The 21,044-nt window shown below is 40.3% G+C and overlaps 1 protein-coding gene, 1 long non-coding RNA gene and 1 pseudogene across 2 annotated transcripts; 1 reads left to right on the forward strand and 2 right to left on the reverse strand.

The window, feature by feature from the left end:
• Window positions 1-3,984: 3,984 nt before the first annotated feature.
• LOC120044754 lies at window positions 3,985-8,324 on the reverse strand. The gene is made up of 3 exons (XR_005476579.1): window positions 8,197-8,324; window positions 7,915-8,025; window positions 3,985-4,068 (listed from the first exon to the last, which is right to left on the reverse strand). It is a non-coding gene; the product is annotated as an uncharacterized LOC120044754 (long non-coding RNA).
• A 444-nt stretch (window positions 8,325-8,768) lies between these two features.
• LOC120044641 lies at window positions 8,769-10,587 on the reverse strand (annotated as a pseudogene).
• Window positions 10,588-12,963: 2,376 nt separating this feature from the next.
• LOC120040024 (splicing factor U2AF 65 kDa subunit-like) lies at window positions 12,964-20,420 on the forward strand. The gene is made up of 11 exons (XM_038985342.1): window positions 12,964-13,129; window positions 13,872-14,046; window positions 14,180-14,283; window positions 14,451-14,602; window positions 14,729-14,845; window positions 14,956-15,094; window positions 15,217-15,296; window positions 17,927-18,049; window positions 18,170-18,256; window positions 18,348-18,590; window positions 18,779-20,420. The coding sequence occupies exons 1-11, from the start codon at window positions 13,081-13,083 to the stop codon at window positions 18,914-18,916; spliced, it is 1,407 nt and encodes a 468-aa protein (XP_038841270.1). The 5' UTR covers window positions 12,964-13,080; the 3' UTR covers window positions 18,917-20,420.
• Window positions 20,421-21,044: the final 624 nt, after the last annotated feature.

Genomic DNA, 21,044 nt, shown 5'->3' on the forward strand with positions numbered 1-21,044 from the left:
GCGGGATCGATTTGGAGGTGGAGAGTCCATCATGGTCTGGGGCAGTGTGTCACATCACCATCGGACTGAGCTTGTTGTCATTGCAGGCAATCTTAACGCTGTGCGTTACAGGGAAGACATCCTCCTCCCTCATGTGGTACCCTTCCTGCAGGCTCATCCTGACATGACCCTCCAGCATGACAATGCCACCAGCCATATTTCTCTGTGCGTGATTTCCTGCAAGACAGGAATGTCAGTGTTCTGCCATGGCCAGCGAAGAGCCCGTATCTCAATCCCATTGAGCACGTCTGGGACCTGTTGGATCAGAGGGTGAGGGCTAGGGCCATTCCCCCAGAAATGTCCGGGAACTTGCAGGTGCCTTGGTGGAAGAGTGGGGTAACATCTCACAGCAAGAACTGGCAAATCTGGTGCAGTCCATGAGGAGGAGATGCACTGCAGTACTTAATGCAGCTGATGGCCACACCAGATACTGACTGTTACTTTTGATTTTGACCCACCCTTTTGTTCAGGGACACATTATTCAATTTCTGTTAGTTACATGTCTGTGGAACCTGTTAAGTTTATGTCTCAGTTGTTGAATCTTGTCATTTTCATACAAATATTTACACATGTTAAGTTTGTTGAAAATAAACGCAGTTGACAGTGAGAGGACGTTTCTTTTTTTGCTGAGTTTATGTTATACTGTACCACTGCAATACTATTGTGACACTCAAATCAAGTTAGATGGGTGATAGAGATATTTGTCCACTGTAGGTTTGCTGCTAAGTGGTAAGTGTCATCTGCTGAATTGTTAGTCTCAGGAAATAAAGATGGTAACTCACTCAAACTCTGAAGGGACATGTAAGTGTGATCAATATATTTGTGCTATGTCTTACTTCATAACGAAGCAGAGCTGCTTCTCTGTAGTTAACAGGAAGATATTTTTCTGCAACTGAAATGACAGGTCTTTCTCACAGCTGCTCCAAGGCAAGTCATAATGGTCTGTTGTGAGGTTAAATCAACATTGTGCTGTAATACTTCTTCCAAATATTTATTTCATGGCTTGTGGTTCTGTTTTAGTTCTTAGTGCTTTGTAAAGGTAAACTTTCCTAAACATGTTCTTAAATAAATAGGTATACTGTGAGAAATTACTATAATAGTAATTGGTAACTGTTTCTATAGAACCCGCTCCTCTTCTCTTCCAACGTGCTGAATGTCAATCCAATTCTCTGAATCCAGCAGATTACCTATAGAGATCTTCTTAAATGTATGCAGAGGCATGTTCACAATAGTATGCTAATGTGGCCCCACATGTGAAATGTTTACCTTGTATGCCTCCCCATCCTGCAATCACAGATAAGACTCTTGACCTCTGAGCTGAGTACTAAGAGATTGTTATGTCATGTTATTTTCAAAAGGTGTATTGCTCTTCAAGGATCTTTGGTCTATACCCAATCATGTAAGCTTAAAACGCCCCCAGAAAATGAATTAGTCACCACTGGCCCACAATAATCTTTCCTTATTATCACACAATATAACTGCCCTCAACATGTCCAATGAATATTTAATACAAAATTTTACATTAATTGGAACTAAAAAAGTGTCTGTAACGTACTGTAGTAATAGCAGCTCTTTCAACAAACATCGTTCTTGTATCATCAGTGCGGTACCATTACAATAACCGTATTTTGTCTCTCCTAAACCGGTCCAAAGGTTAAGGTTACTTTCCAAATCCCCCTAGTACAGTAGTAATTGTAGAGTAATAAGGTCTGAGCACTATACTGCTGTCCTGAAAGGCAATATCCTCTTGATTAGAACTAAAGCCCTTAAACCCACTGTCACTTCCAGATAATAATATTTTAAAGGAGATTACTCTTTACTTCTTGAGTATTCAGAGATGAATACAGGATCCCTATCTATGACTAGATTAAAAACTGTCATCTGATTTGCAAAAAACATCGTGTTTCTTTATCCTATTTTTATTCTGTACAAATCCTGAATTGTGATGATTCAATCAATAAAGTCTATCCTCTATTCTGCAGGTGTTATATTTCTTGAGAACAAAAAACTAAATTATGAAGACCCGGACTAGACTGGGTAGCTCTCTACTGAAGGCATGACAAGGAGAGGGTGTTTGATATCAATGTAATCTATTATAGAAATGACAATTGTTCAATCAATGAAAAATGTACAAACAAACATAAGAGATTATTCACAAATAATTTAAACAAGCAAGTAATACAACAGACAACTTTATAAAGAAGAATTCTTTCTATCAATATACTTTTTCCTTTCTGATGGAAATAGTAAGCTACATTTGAAGTGACTCAAACATGGTTGCTTATTTTGGCCTCTCATTGAACGTACTCCTGAATAAATATTTCTCAAAGGCATGGTCAGAGAATGCAAAATAAGGTAGACTGAAAGCAGGCTGATAATCCATATGTATTATTATAATTTATTATTAAAAAAGATATATATATATATATATATATATATATATATATATATATATATATATATATATATATATATATATATATATATATATATACATACAGTACCAGTCAAAAGTTTGGACATACCTACTCATTCAAGGGTTTTCTTTATTTGTATTTTTACATTGTAGATTATTAGTGAAGATATCAAAACTATGAAATAAAACATATGGAATCATGTAGTAACCAAAAAAGTGTTAAACAAATCAAAATATATTTTAGATTTTAGATTCTTCAAGGTAGCCTTGATGACAGCTTTGCACACTCTTGGCATTCTCTCAACCAGCTTCACCTGGAATGCATTTCCAACCGTTTGAAGGAGTTCCCACATATGCTCAGCACTTGTTGGTAGCTTTTCCTTCACTCTGCAGTCCAACTCATCCCAAACCATTTCAATTTGTTTGAGATCGGGTGATTGTGGAGGCCAGGTCATCTGATGCAGCACTCCATCACTCTCCTTCTTGGTCAAATAGCCCTTACACAGGCTGGAGGTGTGTTGGATCATTGTCCTGTTTAAAAACAAATGATAATCCCACTAAGCGCAAACCAGATGGGATGGCGTATCGATGCAGAATGCTGTGGTAGCCATGCTGGCTATGTGTGCCTTGAATTCTAAATAAATTACTGACAGTGTCACCAGCAAAGCACCCCCACACCATCACACCTCCTCCTCCATGCTTCACAGTTGGAACCACACATGCAGAGATCATCCGTACTCTGCGTCGCAAAAAGACACGGCGGTTGGAACAAAAAATCTCACATTTGGACTCATCAGACCAAAGGACAGATTTCCACCGGTCTAATGTCCATTGCTCGTATTTCTAGGCCCAAGCAAGTCTCTTCTTATTATTGGTGTCCTTTAGTAGTGGTTTCTTTGCAGCAATTTGACCATGAAGGCCTAATTCATGCAGTCTCCTCTGAACAGTTGATGTTGAGATGTGTCTTTTACTTGAAGCATTTCTTTGGGCTGCAATTTCTGAGGCTGGTAACTAATGAACTCATCTTCTGCAGCAGAGGTAACTCTGGGTCTTCCTTTCCTGAGGCAGTCCTCATGAGAGCCAGTTTCATCATAGCGCTTGATGGTTTTTGCGACTGTACAACTTTCAAAGTTCTTGTCATTTTCCGGATTGACTGACCTTTATGTCTTAAAGTAATGGTGGACTACCGTTTCTGTCATCTGTCAGTTTCTGTCAGCTGTCATCAAGGCTACCTTGAAGAATCTAAAATATATTTTGATTTGTTTAACACTTTTTTGGTTACTACATGATTCCATATGTGTTATTTCATAGTTTTGATTCTCTTCACTATTATTCTACCATGGAGAATAAGTAAAAATAAAGAAAAACCCTTGAATGAGTTGCTGTGTCCAAACTTTTAAATAGTACTGTATATACTGAATACATTATTTTTAAGTATTTTGTATTTTTATAATTACCATTCTTTCCAACCACTATTCATCAAGGATGCAGCTTATTCAGAATATAATTAGATCCTTATAACCAAGAAGTGGGGTTTCCTCAACATATTTCTTAATATACCAACAAGATATATGGGCCTTGAGGTTTTCTTCCACCAGAAAATTCATGGCAGCCTGAATAGAGGAGAGAATGGTTAAAATGTATTAACAAATAATAATAATAATAATATTGCAATTAAAAAATAGGACCAAACATGCAACTATTTTATTGTTACCACAGACATCATGAGTCATGTATGGAAGCCAATTCCCATCACATAAAAAAGTCAATACTATCTAAAATGTAGAGATGGTAAATCATGCATAGAGTATACAGTGGGAAGAACAAGTATTTGATACACTGCCGATTTTGCAGGTTTTCCTACTTACAAAGCATGTAGAGGTCTGTCATTTTTATCATAGGTACACTTCAACTGTGAGAGACGGAATCTAAAACAAAAATCCAGAAAATCACATTGTATGATTTTTAAGTAATTAATTTGCATTTTATTGCATGACATAAGTATTTGATCGCCTACCAACCAGTAAGAATTCCGGCTCTCACAGACCTGTTAGTTTTTCTTTAAGAAGCCCTCCTGTTCTCCACTCATTACCTGTATTAACTGCACCTGTTTGAACTCGTTACCTGTATAAAAGACACCTGTCCACACACTCAATCAAACAGACTCCAACCTCTCCACAATGGCCAAGACCAGAGAGCTGTGTAAGGACATCAGGGATAAAATTGTAGACCTGCACAAGGCTGGGATGGGCTACAGGACAATAGGCAAGCAGCTTGGTGAGAAGGCAACAACTGTTTGCGCAATTATTCGAAAATGGAAGAAGTTGAAGATGACGGTCAATCACCCTCGGTCTGAGGCTCCATGCAAGATCTCACCTCGTGGGGCATCAATGACCATGAGGAAGGTGAGGGATCAGCCCAGAACTACATGGCAGGACCTGGTCAATGACCTGAAGAGAGCTGGGATCACAGTCTCAAAGAAAAACATTAGTAACACACTACGCCGCCATGGATTAAAATCCTGCAGCGCACGCAAGGTCCCCCTGCTCAAGCCAGCGCATGTCCAGGCCCGTCTGAAGTTTGCCAATGACCATCTGGATGATCCAGAGGAGGAATGGGAGAAGGTCATGTGGTCTGATGAGACAAAAATAGAGCTTTTTGGTCTAAACTCCACTCGCCGTGTTTGGAGGAAGAAGAAGGATGAGTACAACCCCAAGAACACCATCCCAACCGTGAAGCATGGAGGTGGAAACATCATTCTTTGGGGATGCTTTTCTGCAAAGGGGGCAGGACGACTGCACCGTATTGAGGGGAGGATGGATGGGGCCATGTATCGCGAGATCTTGGCCAACAACCTCCTTCCCTCAGTAAGAGCATTGAAGATGGGTCGTGGCTGGGTCTTCCAGCATGACAACGACCCGAAACACACAGCCAGGGCAACTAAGGAGTGGCTCCGTAAGAAGCATCTCAAGGTCCTGGAGTGGCCTAGCCAGTCTCCAGACCTGAACCCAATAGAAAATCTTTGGAGGGAGCTGAAAGTCCGTATTGCCCAGCAACAACCCCGAAACCTGAAGGATCTGGAGAAGGTCTGTATGGAGGAGTGGGCCAAAATCCCTGCTGCAGTGTGTGCAAACCTGGTCAAGAACTACAGGAAACGTATGATCTCTGTAATTGCAAACAAAGGTTTCTGTACCAAATATTTTATACATTTTCTGATGTATCAAATACTTATGTCATGCAATAAAATGCTAATTAATTACTTAAAAATCATACAATGTGATTTTCTGGATTTTTGTTTTAGATTCCGTCTCTCACAGTTGAAGTGTACCTATGATAAAAATTACAGACCTCTACATGCTTTGTAAGTAGGAAAACCTGCAGTGTATCAAATACTTGTTCTCCCCACTGTATATATATATAAATATATATATTTTACATTTAACCTTTATTTAACTAGGCAAGTCAGTTAAGAACAAATTCTTATTTACAATGACGGCCTAGGAACACTGGGTTAACTGCCTTGTTCAGGGGCAGAACAACAGACTGTCTGGGAGTGGTCTGAGTAGGGACGGAAAAACATGAAAATGAGTTGTTATTGGCAGAGTAGTTTGGAACAATATTTAATTGGACTATTAACTAATTTACCGCCTGTTGATGTCACCAGGCAGGCCAAAACTCCATCCCACCAAAACAGAATGACATTTCAAACTGTTCTTACACTACAAGGGCATTATCATAATTTTCACAATTTCACAGTATTATTCAAACCTGTGTGGAAATATACACTGCTCAAAAAAATAAAGGGAACACTTAAACAACACAATGTAACTCCAAGTCAATCACACTTCTGTAAAATCAAACTGTCCACTTAGGAAGCAACACTGATTGACAATAAATTTCACATGCTGTTGTGCAAATGGAATAGACAACAGGTGGAAATTATAGGCAATTAGCAAGACACCCCCAATAAAGGAGTGGTTCTGCAGGTGGTGACCACAGACCACTTCTCAGTTCCTATGCTTCCTGGCTGATGTTTTGGTCACTTTTGAATGCTGGCGGTGCTTTCACTCTAGTGGTAGCATGAGACGGAGTCTACAACCCACACAAGTGGCTCAGGTAGTGCAGCTCATCCAGGAGTGCACATCAATGCGAGCTGTGGCAAGAAGGTTTGCTGTGGCTGTCAGCGTAGTGTCCAGAGCATGGAGGCGCTACCAGGAGACAGGCCAGTACATCAGGAGACGTGGAGGAGGCCGTTGGAGGGCAACAACCCAGCAGCAGGACCGCTACCTCCGCCTTTGTGAAAGGAGGAGCAGGAGGAGCACTGCCAGAGCCCTGCAAAATGACCTCCAGCAGGCCACAAATGTGCATGTGTCTGCTCAAATGGTCAGAAACAGACTCCATGAGGGTGGTATGAGGGCCCGACGTCCACAGGTGGGGGTTGTGCTTACAGCCCAACACCGTGCAGGACGTTTGGCATTTGCCAGAGAACACCAAGATTGGCAAATTCGCCACTGGCGCCCTGTGCTCTTCACAGATGAAAGCAGGTTCACACTGAGCACATGTGACAGACGTGACAGAGTCTGGAGACGCCGTGGAGAACGTTCTGCTGCCTGCAACATCCTCCAGCATGACCGGTTTGGCGGTGGGTCAGTCATGGTGTGGGGTGGCATTTCTTTGGGGGGCCGCACAGCCCTCCATGTGCTCGCCAGAGGTAGCCTGACTGCCATTAGGTACCGAGATGAGATCCTCAGACCCCTTGTGAGACCATATGCTGGTGCGGTTGGCCCTGGGTTCCTCCTAATGCAAGACAATGCTAGACCTCATGTGGCTGGAGTGTGTCAGCAGTTCCTGCAAGAGGAAGGCATTGATGCTATGGACTGGCCCGCCCGTTCCCCAGACCTGAATCCAATTGAGCACATCTGGGACATCATGTCTCGCTCCATCCACCAACGCCACGTTGCACCACAGACTGTCCAGGAGTTGGCGGATGCTTTAGTCCAGGTCTGGGAGGAGATCCCTCAGGAGACCATCCGCCACCTCATCAGGAGCATGCCCAGGCGTTGTAGGGAGGTCATACAGGCACGTGGAGGCCACACACACTACTGAGCCTCATTTTGACTTGTTTTAAGGACATTACATCAAAGTTGGATCAGCCTGTAGTGTGGTTTTCCACTTTAATTTTGAGTGTGACTCCAAATCCAGACCTCCATGGGTTGATAAATTTGATTTCCATTGATAATTTTTGTGTGATTTTGTTGTCAGAACATTCAACTATGTAAAGAAAAAAGTATTTAATAAGAATATTTCATTCATTCAGATCTAGGATGTGTTATTTTAGTGTTCCCTTTATTTTTTTGAGCAGTGTATATTAAACACAGTAAAACACGTTTTTGACTTCACTGGGCCTTTACATTTTTGGGGGGTGGCGGAAATGGGATTCCATAGTCATGACAGTTTACCTTTGACAGAAGAGCTGCAACACCTTTGCCCCTGAAAGACTCGGGTACATAAGTTGACAGTAGATCTACCTCCTTCTTGCTCGTAAATTTGTAGCGCAGCACCGCGCTATCCTGATGTGCCAAGAGAGTAACATGTTATTTATACGTGTAACATATTATATTCCCCACAGTCATGCGTTCCTAACTTTGAACATTCCCAAGTGGGCCATGCATGAACACCGGCCTCGAGTTACTATAACCCCCTGGTTGTAAATGGCAATCCCTGCTCTGTTTCACGCTCACCTTCGCCGTCCAGGTTGATAGAAAAGCAGAGGTTGTGTCAGTCATGTTTTACTCTCAAGTCGGTGTTAGGACTCAATACACTAAAGGCAATATGAGTATTCAAAACCTTTACAGAATGAGGTGTGCTGTTCAATGCATAGACGCGATTTTTTTTTTTCGTAAAGCCATATCGATTTTCTTGTTCAAGAGTCAGTTCTCGCTCGTGGCTGTGCGCCGTCTTTCCCAATGCAATTCCATTGATGCCCACTAGCCAACGTAAAATAGTTACTTCATGACTATAATGAGTTGAGATTGTAATTATATTACCATCCACTTCTGTCACAAAATACAAATATGAGTCTTCAATTCCATCTGTAGGCTACAAAGTGGTCTCTTTACCAATGTTACATATATTATGAAAGGTAAAGACAAGGAGACAGAGGTCAAAACAAGGTTTATTTCTAGGTTCAGTAGGCCAAATATACGGTTCCCAATAACACAAACAACAGTTTCCCTCATTTCTGCTATATGACAGTTCTTCTGACGCAAGTTGTGTACCTTATGAGATACCCAAGTTATTTTAGTTTCCAAGTAAACATTTTTCCAACGTATTTTTCAGTCACCTGTGTCCATTCAGCATTGAAAACATTCTAACATTTCAATAATCGTTTTGTCTTCTTCTCTTTTCATTCCGGTCTCAGCTGGTCCTCCATATTTGACAGTAATAAGTGTTGGCACAACACATCCTCTTATCCCCAGTTCTATGTGGTGTGTATCCAGAATCCAGTGCCAATCCAATGCTATGTTGACTACAGCTCCTCTGAGTCTGCTAAAGCTGCAATATTATTCACTCCTGCAGCATTATTCAGTCCTGCAGCCATTACAGCGAAAAATACATTTGGGGAAAGGGATCTGGCATAGATGGCCATCTTGGGGAGGGAGTGAGCCATGACCACCTCTCTCTTCTTGCTGTTCAAAATCTTCAGGATCTCATTGGCAGCCTCTGCTGGTGTGATGCCCATAACCTTCTGTTTGGAGAAGACTGTGGGGGGGGGGGGAATAAGGTTGGCTAGAGTAGTCAGACCAACACAACACACAGTTTTAAGATCATCAACTGAGACAGCAGCTTACTTGACCAGATGGACTTCTTGGTCTTTTCCCCAGGTGGAGGGGAGATGATGAAGGTGTGGTTGACAGTGCTGACAGAGATGCCATACTCCTGGACCTCAGGCGCAGACAGTCAAAGAAGGCTTGGACCGCATGCTTAGAGGCAGCATCTGAAATTCAAATTCAGACCCTGATCTCCCGCTCATACAATGTTTTCATTATTGAGGGAAGTCATACTGTACATCTGAATACCTGTTAATTCAAACTTCGTCAAACTACATTCAGAAGTAGGCCTACTGTCGGTATGAAAATGACTGAACTCACAAGTGGCATGGAAAGGCATAGCCAGCTTGCCCTGGATGCTGTTGACCAGAATCACATGGCCAGTCCTCCTCGACATCATGGATGGCAGAAAACCTGCAGAAGGGACCAATGTAACACAACTCTCAAACTCAAATTCCTTTTAACTGAGTTCAATTATGCTCTGTTGTGATATAGTACCCTTAGCCACTGTGATAGGGCCAAAGTAGTTATTGTCCATAACTAGCTTGTCCATCTTCAGTGATGTGCTCTGTACTGGGGCCTTGACTTTAAGGCTGCTTTTGAGAATGAGCACATCCACACAGCCATAACACTCCAGCGTCTCTGCGATCATATCTGGCATGCTGTTCATGTCACCGAAATCCACCAGCACAAGTTTAGGAGGGAAGGTCTAGGAAAGGGAAAGAGGATTTCACAATGATGCAGGACCAAATTATCGTAATATATGGTTATTAATCTTTAGGATATTCATGATCACTTTACAATTTATGCATATTCATATAAATGCTAATAAAACTAAACTTTGTATCAGGCATATAAAGACCATATAATTGCTCTGTTGGGTTTAAGAGTTATGACATACTTACTAATTTAGGGTCTGCAGCGCTAGTCAGGTTATCAGCAAAACCTTCAAGTTTTTCCCAAGTTTTTCCGCAAAGGGTGACTCTAGCTCCTCCCTCGTGAAACAACTTTTCACATTCTGCAAAGGTTTGGATTAATACATTTACAGATAGAATACTGTTTTAGTAACAATGTAATAACAGTTTTCTACGTGCACTTCATTCATATCTGAGCTTTGTTTTTCAAAATCAAAACAAAGGATTTACCCTTTCCCAGTCCTGTTAAGGACTGTCTGTTATCACGACCACCTTGTTGCGTACCGTTGCTGTGGACAAGAACTTGAGCACCAGACTTGTGCAGGAAAATAACCACTGCTGTTACCACCACCACAACAGGCACCAGCAGAATTGCAGCTGGGTCCATACTCTGGAAAAGACCAATGGGAATATAATTTTGAGTAGCATATAGTGCCATGTTTTAGTGTTTAGTGAGAAAACTGGATAGTTTTGAATTAAAAATACAGGCAGTAAATGTATTGTTCAGAAGTATGCAGTGCATTCTTATAGAAATACACGTTGGTCTACAGTCCATTATATGATATGATGAAATGAATCAATAATCAATGGATTGACTAATGGATGAGAAGTGATACATAGAATAAAAATTCAATTCAAATTCTATGGGTGATTATATAATCAAAGTGAGAATATTGAACATTCTCAAAAATGTATTTCATACCAACAGATATTCCAGGTCCATGATTTTGGTATCCAAAAGACCCTGTTAAAGACAACCGTTAAAGTTCCAATGCAGATGTTTCGATCTCAATATCAAATAATTTCCGGGCAACAATTAGTACGTTACTGTGATTGTTTTCAATTAACATGGTCAAAAATAAGAGAAAAAATGCTTTTAGAAAAGGGCAATTTATCAAATAAGAATTTAGCTAGGACTGTCTGGGAGTGATCAGATTTGGAGGAGAAATTTTAAAACTAGCTGTTATTGGCTGAGAGTGTTGGAGCTCTCTTTCTTATTGGTCTATTAACTAATTTACCAACTGGTGATGTCACCAGGCAGGCCACAACTCCATGCCACCAAAACAGGCTGATTTTTCAGGTGGTCTTTTCAAACAGCTCTTACACTTAAAGGGCGTTATCATCATGTTCACAATTTCACAGTATTATTCAAACCTCATAGTGTGGAAATATATATAAAACACAGAAAAATCACATTTTTGAATGCACTGGGCCTTTAAGCCTTTAGTTACTCTTATAACTCTGAAATAGAAACAGAAGAGACAGATATTGACCATGTACTGTAGTGACATAGCAAGTTAAAAGATATAGCTTATTATCACTCTAATAAATGCTGTCTGGTTGTTTCATCAGAAGGAGCTAAACATACTCCTTGATACATGACCTCAAATTATCACAAAGGACAAAGTGAAACCCATCTTCAGTTAGGACAGTGTCAATGTGAAGCATACCGAATATGTCAGACAGTCAAGGTGACTCAACATTTCATAGTTCATTCATGCAGTATAAGATACAGTCACTTTACAGTAACTTTCTCTCCTCAGATTACTATATCTTTGCAATAACCACCTACGACAATCCCAGTTTGTCCTATTACAGTTTAAGTGTGATTGGTCCACAGTATTTGTTCTACTGGGTGTTGTAATAGCACTTAAGCCACAGTTTACCATGTACTGTAGTGTGTGTCTGTCCAAAGGGAGGCTCCAAATATACCCTGATCTAAAAAATACTATAGCAACATTATTTTCAAAAGCTTTACGGTAACATCAGCACAATTCCAAGATAAACTTAATAGATCCAAGAATAACATGAATGAAACATATGCGATAAAGACACAATGTGAAAAAAAAAAAAAGACCGTAATCATAGATGTTATCCTGCCATCCCTACACAACTACAATGAAATCAGAACATGGAACTATACAGTAACAAGTTTCCCTGTGTCTCAACACAAAATGTGCAAATACTGTCCTGGCCGGGTGTCATTGGCTGACTGACAGACAGAAAGACAGACACATACACACAAAGGGCCAGGTTACCGAACGGGTACGCAGGGCACGTGCCATGGGGCCCCGGCCTCCAGGGGACTCCAACCCTCCCCTCCCCCCAAAATAAAAGTTAATATTATTGTTTTATTTTGGGGCGTTGAGAGCAACCTGGAGGTCGGGCCCCCCAGATAGCATATTATGAACACATCGGTTGAGGGCCCCCCAGATAGCAAATTAACATGTCATTAGCCATGGCAAAATATATAGAATAGTAAAAAAAAAAATGCTTTAAAACTGCAAGATTTTCTCTAAGTCTCATGGCACATCGGCCCCAGATGTGCAGTCCAGCCCTGCATACACACACATGCACTGTTCTGTCAGCTTCACAGCTTCTTTGAGCTGTCTTATTCCATGCCAAATGTTGACCCAATGTCTCCATCTCCAACCTGTATCAAATAAACTTTATTATAAGTGTTGTAGAGAAAACATGTTGCTATCTTCTCATCTTTTTACTAATTAATCCTCACGTGGCATTCAGTTTCTCATATTGATTACGATTACAGGATTGACTAAAACTCTACAAAGTGTGATTGCTCTACGTACAAAGTGTGATTGCTCTTGAACGCTCCCCTTGCGCGTCGTTTCTATGATATTCCCTGATCTGCACACTCTTGGAATGTTTGACTACTCTCTCATCTGGGTTGCTACTGTGTAGCTATGTTCTATCATTCTGTGGAATGGGTAGCGCAAGCAGTTTGCCTGGACGAGTGGAAAAATCCATGGAGCCGTCTACTACAGTACTGTGCAATTACAGCTAGCTGGACTCTGGACAGCCAAGTCTGATCCGTCAAGGCAGATACAGAATATCATCGGTTTAAAATATTGCATTAATCATGGCTGATTTTGAGGAATTCGAAAAACAGCTGAGCGAGAACCGACAGGGTGATTTCCCATTTTATTTCAGCCTTCAATTTTGGATGTGTTGCAATGGTTCTAGCTATCTAGAAGCTTTTAGATAGCTAACTAACATTAGCTAGCTAACTAGCATGCTGTGGTTATGTGGCTAGTTGTCAAGTTAGCTAGATAGCTTTGCTAGAAGAGCTAGTCCTGCTGTATGCAGATGTAGCTTATTTGACTAGCTAGCTAATTTAACCATTAGCCACTTAATTTATTGATTAGCAAACATGGCATGGCTATATTTCGAGTGAATTAGCTTTTCTAACGTTACCTAGCTAAATTGATAGTTAGTTAACTAGCTAACTATAGCTGCACCAGATATCTAGATGCACTCACTGATCTATTGCACTAGCCAGCTATAGTTAGCTAGCTAGTTACCAAGATAATCAAGCTAGCTATCCCAGACTGACTGATCAATTTCGTTTGCTTGGTCAGCTTGCAGGTAGGTTAGCTATATCTTGGTCCATAATAAGCATCCCACTGGAATGTTATGAACTCATTTCTGTCAAATCTATTCACATAGCTGGAAGCAGCTTCTGTGTATTTTACTCCGATCAAATTAAGTTTATTCAAGAGTTCATACTAGCTTATTACAACCCCTCTCTGCATGTTAGGTATGTCAGGTGTATTATAGTGACCCATTGTGCTGAATGATGCTGAAACATGATTGTATATAGCTACCAAAAGCTTGGCTTATGTTCCATCCTTTTTCTTCCCACCTACATAGAGAGAGAGAAGGAGAGACGCAAGAAGAGGAGCGGCAGTGGGTTTCAGAGCCGCAGTGAGAAACATCGCAGCTGGAGCAAAGACCGGGGCAACCGGAGCCGAGAGAAGCGAAGCCGCAGTAGAGACAGGAAGAGCCGGGAGCAGAGGAGCACCTCGCGGGATCACAAGAAGCACAGGTGAGTATTTAGCCCCTGGTACAGTACTTGGAGCCACTCAATGACAGAAAGCAGCATGTCAGGTATACTAAGGTATTGCCTTTTCAGTGTTACCTTTGCCAACAATGAGCCAACATGTATTCTGTTTACTCAGCTATTCTCCACGAAGAACAAGGACGAAAAGGACATGCAGATACTGGGATGTGCCTCCCCCTGGCTTTGAACACATCACACCATTGCAGTACAAAGCTATGCAAGGTATCTGTTAGCTTCTCTTTGCCTGTTAAGTGGCTAAATCCCACTGTAATGTTCCCCTGTTTTATTTATTTCCTGTTAAATTCATACATGTAAGAATTCATTGTCAAGAACAGTGCCAGTTACTAAGGTTGTGTGAAGTTTCTCTTACTCTCTACTTTTCCCTTCAGCGACTGGGCAGATACCCACAATAGCCCTGCTGGCATCATCTGCCACGAGTGGGTTGGCAGTAACACCCACCCAAGTACCCATAGTTGGCAGTCAGATGACTAGGCAGGCTCGACGTCTCTATGTTGGCAATATTCCCTTTGGTGTGACAGAGGTAAACTTCCCAGAGGACTTACGTTGTCTTGCACATTGAAGTGACAACATCGTATTTCAAGGTATTTTTGCAGTTACTGTATGGGTTTCAGCTGTTATTTTTTCCTTTATTTATTTCTGTTTTTAGGAGTCCATGACAGAGTTCTTCAATGCCCAAATGAGGCTTGCAGGCCTATCGCAAGCCTCTAGCATCCCTGTGCTTGCTGTGCAGATAAATCAGGATAAAAACTTTGCATTCCTAGAGGTAGGTTGCCTTGTGCCCTCTCTCTTCTGTATATGTTGGTGTGTAACATTAGTTGCCTTGCATAACTTACTTAAACTGTCTAACTCCCTGTTTGGCATCTTCCTCTCCAGTTCCGGTCTGTCGATGAGACCACACAGGCCATGGCTTTCGATGGAATAATTTTCCAAGGTCAGTCGTTGAAGATAAGACGACCACATGACTACCGGCCCCTACCTGGCATTTCAGAGCAACCTGCTTTTCATGTCCCAGGTTTGTACAGTGGCCACATGCTTTCTTAGTTATGTAGTTCACATTCATAGCACCAGTAGATGTCAGCTACAGTACAGGTATATTGCAGTTGAACGTGTTTATTGTTGTTTTTGTCTCTGTAGGCGTCGTGTCCACAGTGGTACCAGACTCCCCACATAAACTGTTTATTGGAGGCCTACCCAACTATCTCAATGATGATCAGGTACTTCACTCAAACAGTCATTTCACATTGACAACACAAGCATACCTTACCCTTCTCATTTGTATTACTTTCTTGAACTGGTCACTGAAGTGACAGACTTACAGTATTCTGTTCTGGTTGGGTGGGGGAGAAGTGACCTTTGTCCTTTACACTTACAACCATGCTGAGGCCACAGGAGGTTGGTGGCACCGTAATTGGAGAGAACGGGCTTGTGGTAATGACTGGAGCGGAATCAGTGGAATGGTATCCAGGTGTTTGATGCCATTCCATTTGCTCCTTTCCGGCCATTATTATGAGCTGTCCTCCCCTCAGCAGCCGCCACTGGTTGAGATACAGTGAGATAAATAAAGCTTATAGGCACACGTGAATAAAACATACTAGGGAGTAACAATGGGAATAACATTTGGCCTAAAGTAGACAGTATGAACTTAACTGTAGCTGACGCTCTTTCCCTGACCCTAAGTCCATGGCAGGCGTTTAGTAGTGTAGAGATGCTTATAAGAACTAACCCATTCAGCACTGACAGCATTTGCTTCAGTCACACCCTGCAGGTGTGAGAGTGCTTTTGTGCAAAGCACAATGTACACCTTACCCAAAGGAGAAGTTGCTGTTTGAAAAACATTGAATAATTGACCTTCAATTGAATTACAATTTTCTTAAAATTCATATTTTTTCAGGTTCTGTTTTCATTGTGTCTACAATTTGGCCAGTGTTGTATGGAAATCAAAATATGAATGTAGTATTTATGTCTGATATTTGTGAAGATGCCAGTAACTCCTCCTTTTATGCAGTTTGTTGTTACACTTCTGTTAGCAATCATGAGATTACATTTCATTAGCATTATTCATTAGCATTAGTTAATGTGAACACATTATTTTTCACTCCATGAATCGCTCTAATGTGTTTGAATAAAAACTCAGCTAGTGATTTCATGACTGAACTAAATTGTGAATTAATATTTACACATATTATTTATGCATAATCATCAACCCAGTTTCAATCTTGTTCACTTGATTTCAGAGATAACAATAGTATCTCTATCAGATAAGTAGTTTATAGTCACTAATGGTCCCATGAAAACATACTTTTGAATGGGATAAATGCGTGACCACCTGCTAGCAGGAGCTATAAGTATATGAATGGGTGGGTTAATAGGCTTGATTATCACTACTCCAGTGAGTGAAAAGTGTAACTGTTCAGCTGTATGCTAATTTCTCATTTTAACCATGCTTATTTGACAAAGGTAAGCAAAGTCCAGTTCATAAGATGCAGCGAGGTAACATGTCCTAGATATCACAATATGCAGGCTTGAGTAAAATTCCTGGTTAAGTCAAATGGTTGCCAACAACCGTATTCCATGATTCCTCACACCAAACATATGAAGCCCTGACTGTGCTACATCTTCACTCCAAGTTCCAGAGAGATTGGGAAACGGCATAGTTCTGCAATGTTGTTGTGCACTAAATGAATTGGATTCTAACTTTCCATTCCTCCTGATTTCTTTCTAAACAGTACCCTGATTGTACCCTGGTGTTTATTTTCTTATTCTTTTTTACTCTTGCAGTCACTGCTACTGCTTTGATACTCACAGCTCTTTCATTTTTGTTCCCCCACTTTGTTCCCAGCTAGGGGCCTGTAAGATCGTTAAGTCTGCGCTCATAATTTGTTCAGTAGTACTGATCTACTGCTGCCATGCCAACATGTAACACAAGGCAAGTAAGACATTCCGTTCCTCCCACGGATACACTCCTAGCCAGCAGGTTCCCTTCCTGGCTACTCTTTCTCTCTCTCCCATCACTCTTTTGAAACGCGTTAAGGACTAAATTAGTTAGGGGTGGGATAAAATAAACAGATACCCGATTAATGCTAGGTTTTGGGGTGGTTCTCAGGCTTAAAAATAAAGTGAAGACTGTTAACATGATGTACTGTCATGAAACAAGTGCATTTTGTAGATGAAGTGATAGCCAATCAGTTTACTTTGATGATGGGTTCATAATTTTCATAGCTCAGGTGAAGTAGTAAACAAATATAAGTGTTGGATTTTATAGTCAGTGCTCAATTTTCAGCACAACTTGTGTTATTACTGTTTAATAACTTTATATTATTGTTAAGTAAATGCATTTCTGGTAAAATATGAATAAAATGAAATACATTTCACAAAGTTTGTTAATCCTGTTCTGTCTATCTGTACCTGTTAATGTTTTGTCATACAGAAAATCAGTCATTCAGGGCTCTTTCAAAAATCTCATATAGTTTCCCTGGATTATTGTGGATTTAGTATATGTCATACTTAAATAGAGTTCGTCTGTAAAACATCAGCCGTTGTATGCATATACAAATTATTAACAAATTATTAACAAACAATTGATTTGCTTCGTAATTAAGCAATCTTAATCTCATCACACTGAAACTGATAAACGTTCTACAATTATTCTTATTTTTTTAATACAAGATACAAATATTTTGTTTTCTTTGACCATGTCATTTATTGCACTTCTCCAGGCCATTCACCTTGGTATGATTTCTCTCCTCATGACTATTAAATGGAGGCTTAGAATTCATTCAGTAGAATATGTGATGGATTCATATTACCCTGCTTATGCCTCTGCTTGTCTTTATCTCTGATGCAGGTGAAGGAGCTCTTGACATCATTCGGACCACTCAAAGCTTTCAACCTTGTCAAGGACAGTGCCACGTCACTATCCAAAGGTTATGCCTTTTGTGAATATGTTGACATCAGTGCGACTGATCAGGTACGGATGAGCAAAAGCTATGCTTTCTCATGGTTATGGTTTATCATTTTTTGGTGTCAAATCAATCTTGTTTTTAAGGTTCTATTCCATATTTGAAAAGTTTCTGTGTATGTTTGTCAGGCGGTGGCTGGGCTCAATGGCATGCAACTGGGTGACAAAAAGCTCATCGTCCAGAGAGCAAGTGTGGGGGCCAAAAACGCCAATCCGGTGAGCGCAGTTTCCTTGTGCATTTTGAATTGCAAGAAACAAATGTGAGTACCAGCAGTCTGTCTGGCCTGTTTTCCTTCCTCCCACCTAGTCTGCCATCATCGAGACCCCGGTGACGCTGCAGGTGCCTGGGCTGCAGGGACTTCAGAACTCTGGGCTGCCCACGGAGGTGCTGTGCCTGCTCAACATGGTGATGCCTGAGGAGCTGGTGGATGACGAGGACTTCGAGGAGATCCTGGAGGACATCAGTGAGGAGTGCTGCAAGTACGGCAGCGTGCGCTCCATGGAGATTCCCCGGCCTGTCCATGGAGTGGAGGTCCCTGGCTGTGGCAAGGTAAAAGGTTGAACTGAGGTTATTCAATACAGAATGAGACTGCTCTTCCCTGTTGTTAAACATAAGTAATTGGTCTGAACAAAATAAAAAAGTGTAATACACCACATGAAGTATGAATTGTTGTTGAAGTAACATGTATGTATTTGCTATTTGGATTCTGATGAGGTTGATGGTTCTTTTTGTTTCAGATCTTTGTGGAGTACGTTTCTGCTGTAGACTGTCAGAAAGCCATGCAGGCCCTCACTGGCCGCAAGTTTGCCAACAGAGTGGTGGTCACCAAATACTATGATCCAGACATGTATCACAGACAGGAGTTCTCAGGGTAGAGGGGAAACAGGAGGCAATACATGGAATTAACTGGGACCTCCTCTTTCCTGCTTCCTCAAACCTGGTTTCAGCTCTTCAGTATCGTGTGTTCTCTCTCCAGTATTCACAGCTAGTACGTTGTAACCCTATCCTCATTTACTACAGTAGTACAGATTTTTGGGAAAAAATACTAGATTTTTACATGCGTCTTTTAGATACTCTAACTGATATATTACACCAACAAAACATATCTGTGTGCAGTGAATGAATTTAGTCTGAAATGTATACAAATAAATAAAACCATGCTATTTGTGTAGGATTCCCTTTGCAGAAGTAGTATGAATGTCATGTGTACTTAGATCTAAAACCAGACTACTGTAACATAGCCAGTGTTGCTGTCTTTCTTAACTCTGGAGTCAATGAGATGATACAAAAGTGAAATGTTTAGATTTCTGTTCTGAGCACAAGCTGTTTTCTTATTTTGTCTCTTAACTTAAAGAATTGTTAAGTCGAGATGTACCAATATTTGATAGCTATCATACTTTCACTGTGTGATTCTGAAAAGTAACTTACAGTGAAGTGTTATTGTATACCCCCCCAGAGTCAGAAGGAACTTGTGAATACCATGTTTATATCTCTGCATCCAGTATGAAGGAAGTTAGAGGTAGTTTCATGAGCCAAGTACCATAGACTTCTAGTCATTGCGCTAACGCTAGTTAGCAACTTCCTTCAAACTGCACGTAGAGACATAAAAATGTTTTCCACAGGTTCATGTCACTCTAGGGAAGTAGAACACTGAAGTTTAAAACTCAAACACCTAAAACTTGTGTTATAAAAACATTCTCAACACTAATAATTACAAAGAGTGAACAAAACAATTGTTTCAACAAAGTCCCATAACCTTGAAATTTGCAGATTGTTTTGTGTTCGTGCTCTGGATTAAGAATTTGTGTCATTTAGATTGTAGCAAAAAATTACAAGGTCACAAAAATACCATACTGGCAATAGAAATGGACATTATGCATAGTGTTTTGAATAAGAAATATTTGGTCATCCTACAGGAAAGGACGAGGAGATTTTAGAAGATGTGCTTTTAATTTCTGTAAATAATGTATGTAGCTAATGTATATCCTGTGTTTTTGTTATCTGATGCTTTCGCAATTGTATGGAAGAAAATTGGTTAATTTATTTTTACCCAAAGGTTTTTTAAGCATCATGAAAATTGCAGACGTGAGTTGATCCAACATTGTCGTTGTATGACAGTAATTCATATCATTCATCATTACAGTTAGACTACCTTTGAGTGTTTTATTATGTACTGTATATCACATACGATTACAACAAAAACAGTATGCTTCATTATGGGTACATTGGAAATCAGCTTTCAACTAAATAAATGCAGTTCATTGATTCAAAAGAATTATAAATACTATTTTGTAAATGTGGTTTTAAATGTGCCAAAACTGAAAGCATTTTAATGTACACATCTAACCTGCCACTGCCATGCCTTGAATAAATGCCTGCATCCTCTGTCAGTCTATAATAGCATTATTGTTGCTATGAAATAAGGCTGATGTCAATTTCAGGACAGGGGCATCTTGTGAGATCAGATCAGGTGAGGAAATGTGAATATACTGTGAACTCACACCAGACTGATAATCAGTTCAGCTATCTGTCAGTAGAAGGCAGCAAAATTGAGCTTTATCAGGCTGGTCTCATAGACTAGACATAACATAGTAAACGAAAATCCAGGACACTCAAATTATAATATATTAATAAGACATAAGATAAAAGGTTACTTAAGGCAAAAACGAAAGGAGAGTATATATAACACAAATGTGTATCAACCCAAAGGTTGCATGTTTGAATCTCATCACGGACAAGCATTTGAGCTAATTTTTCTTTTGAGCTCCTTTGCAACTGCTTAGCATGTTAACAAACCCTTTCCCTAACCCTGACCTTAACCCTTTAACCTAACTCTTAACCCTAATCTTAACCAGGGATGGGCAAAATGTACAAAATACAATTACAAAATATAATTACACAAAATACCATAAATATTGTATCAAATTAAACCACACAATACTTCTATTTTGAAATGTATTTAATTAAAATACATGTATTTTGTATTTTAAAATACAGAAATAT

Source organism: Salvelinus namaycush, chromosome 3, assembly GCF_016432855.1.
Source record: "Salvelinus namaycush isolate Seneca chromosome 3, SaNama_1.0, whole genome shotgun sequence".
Taxonomy (NCBI): Eukaryota; Metazoa; Chordata; class Actinopteri; order Salmoniformes; family Salmonidae; genus Salvelinus; species Salvelinus namaycush.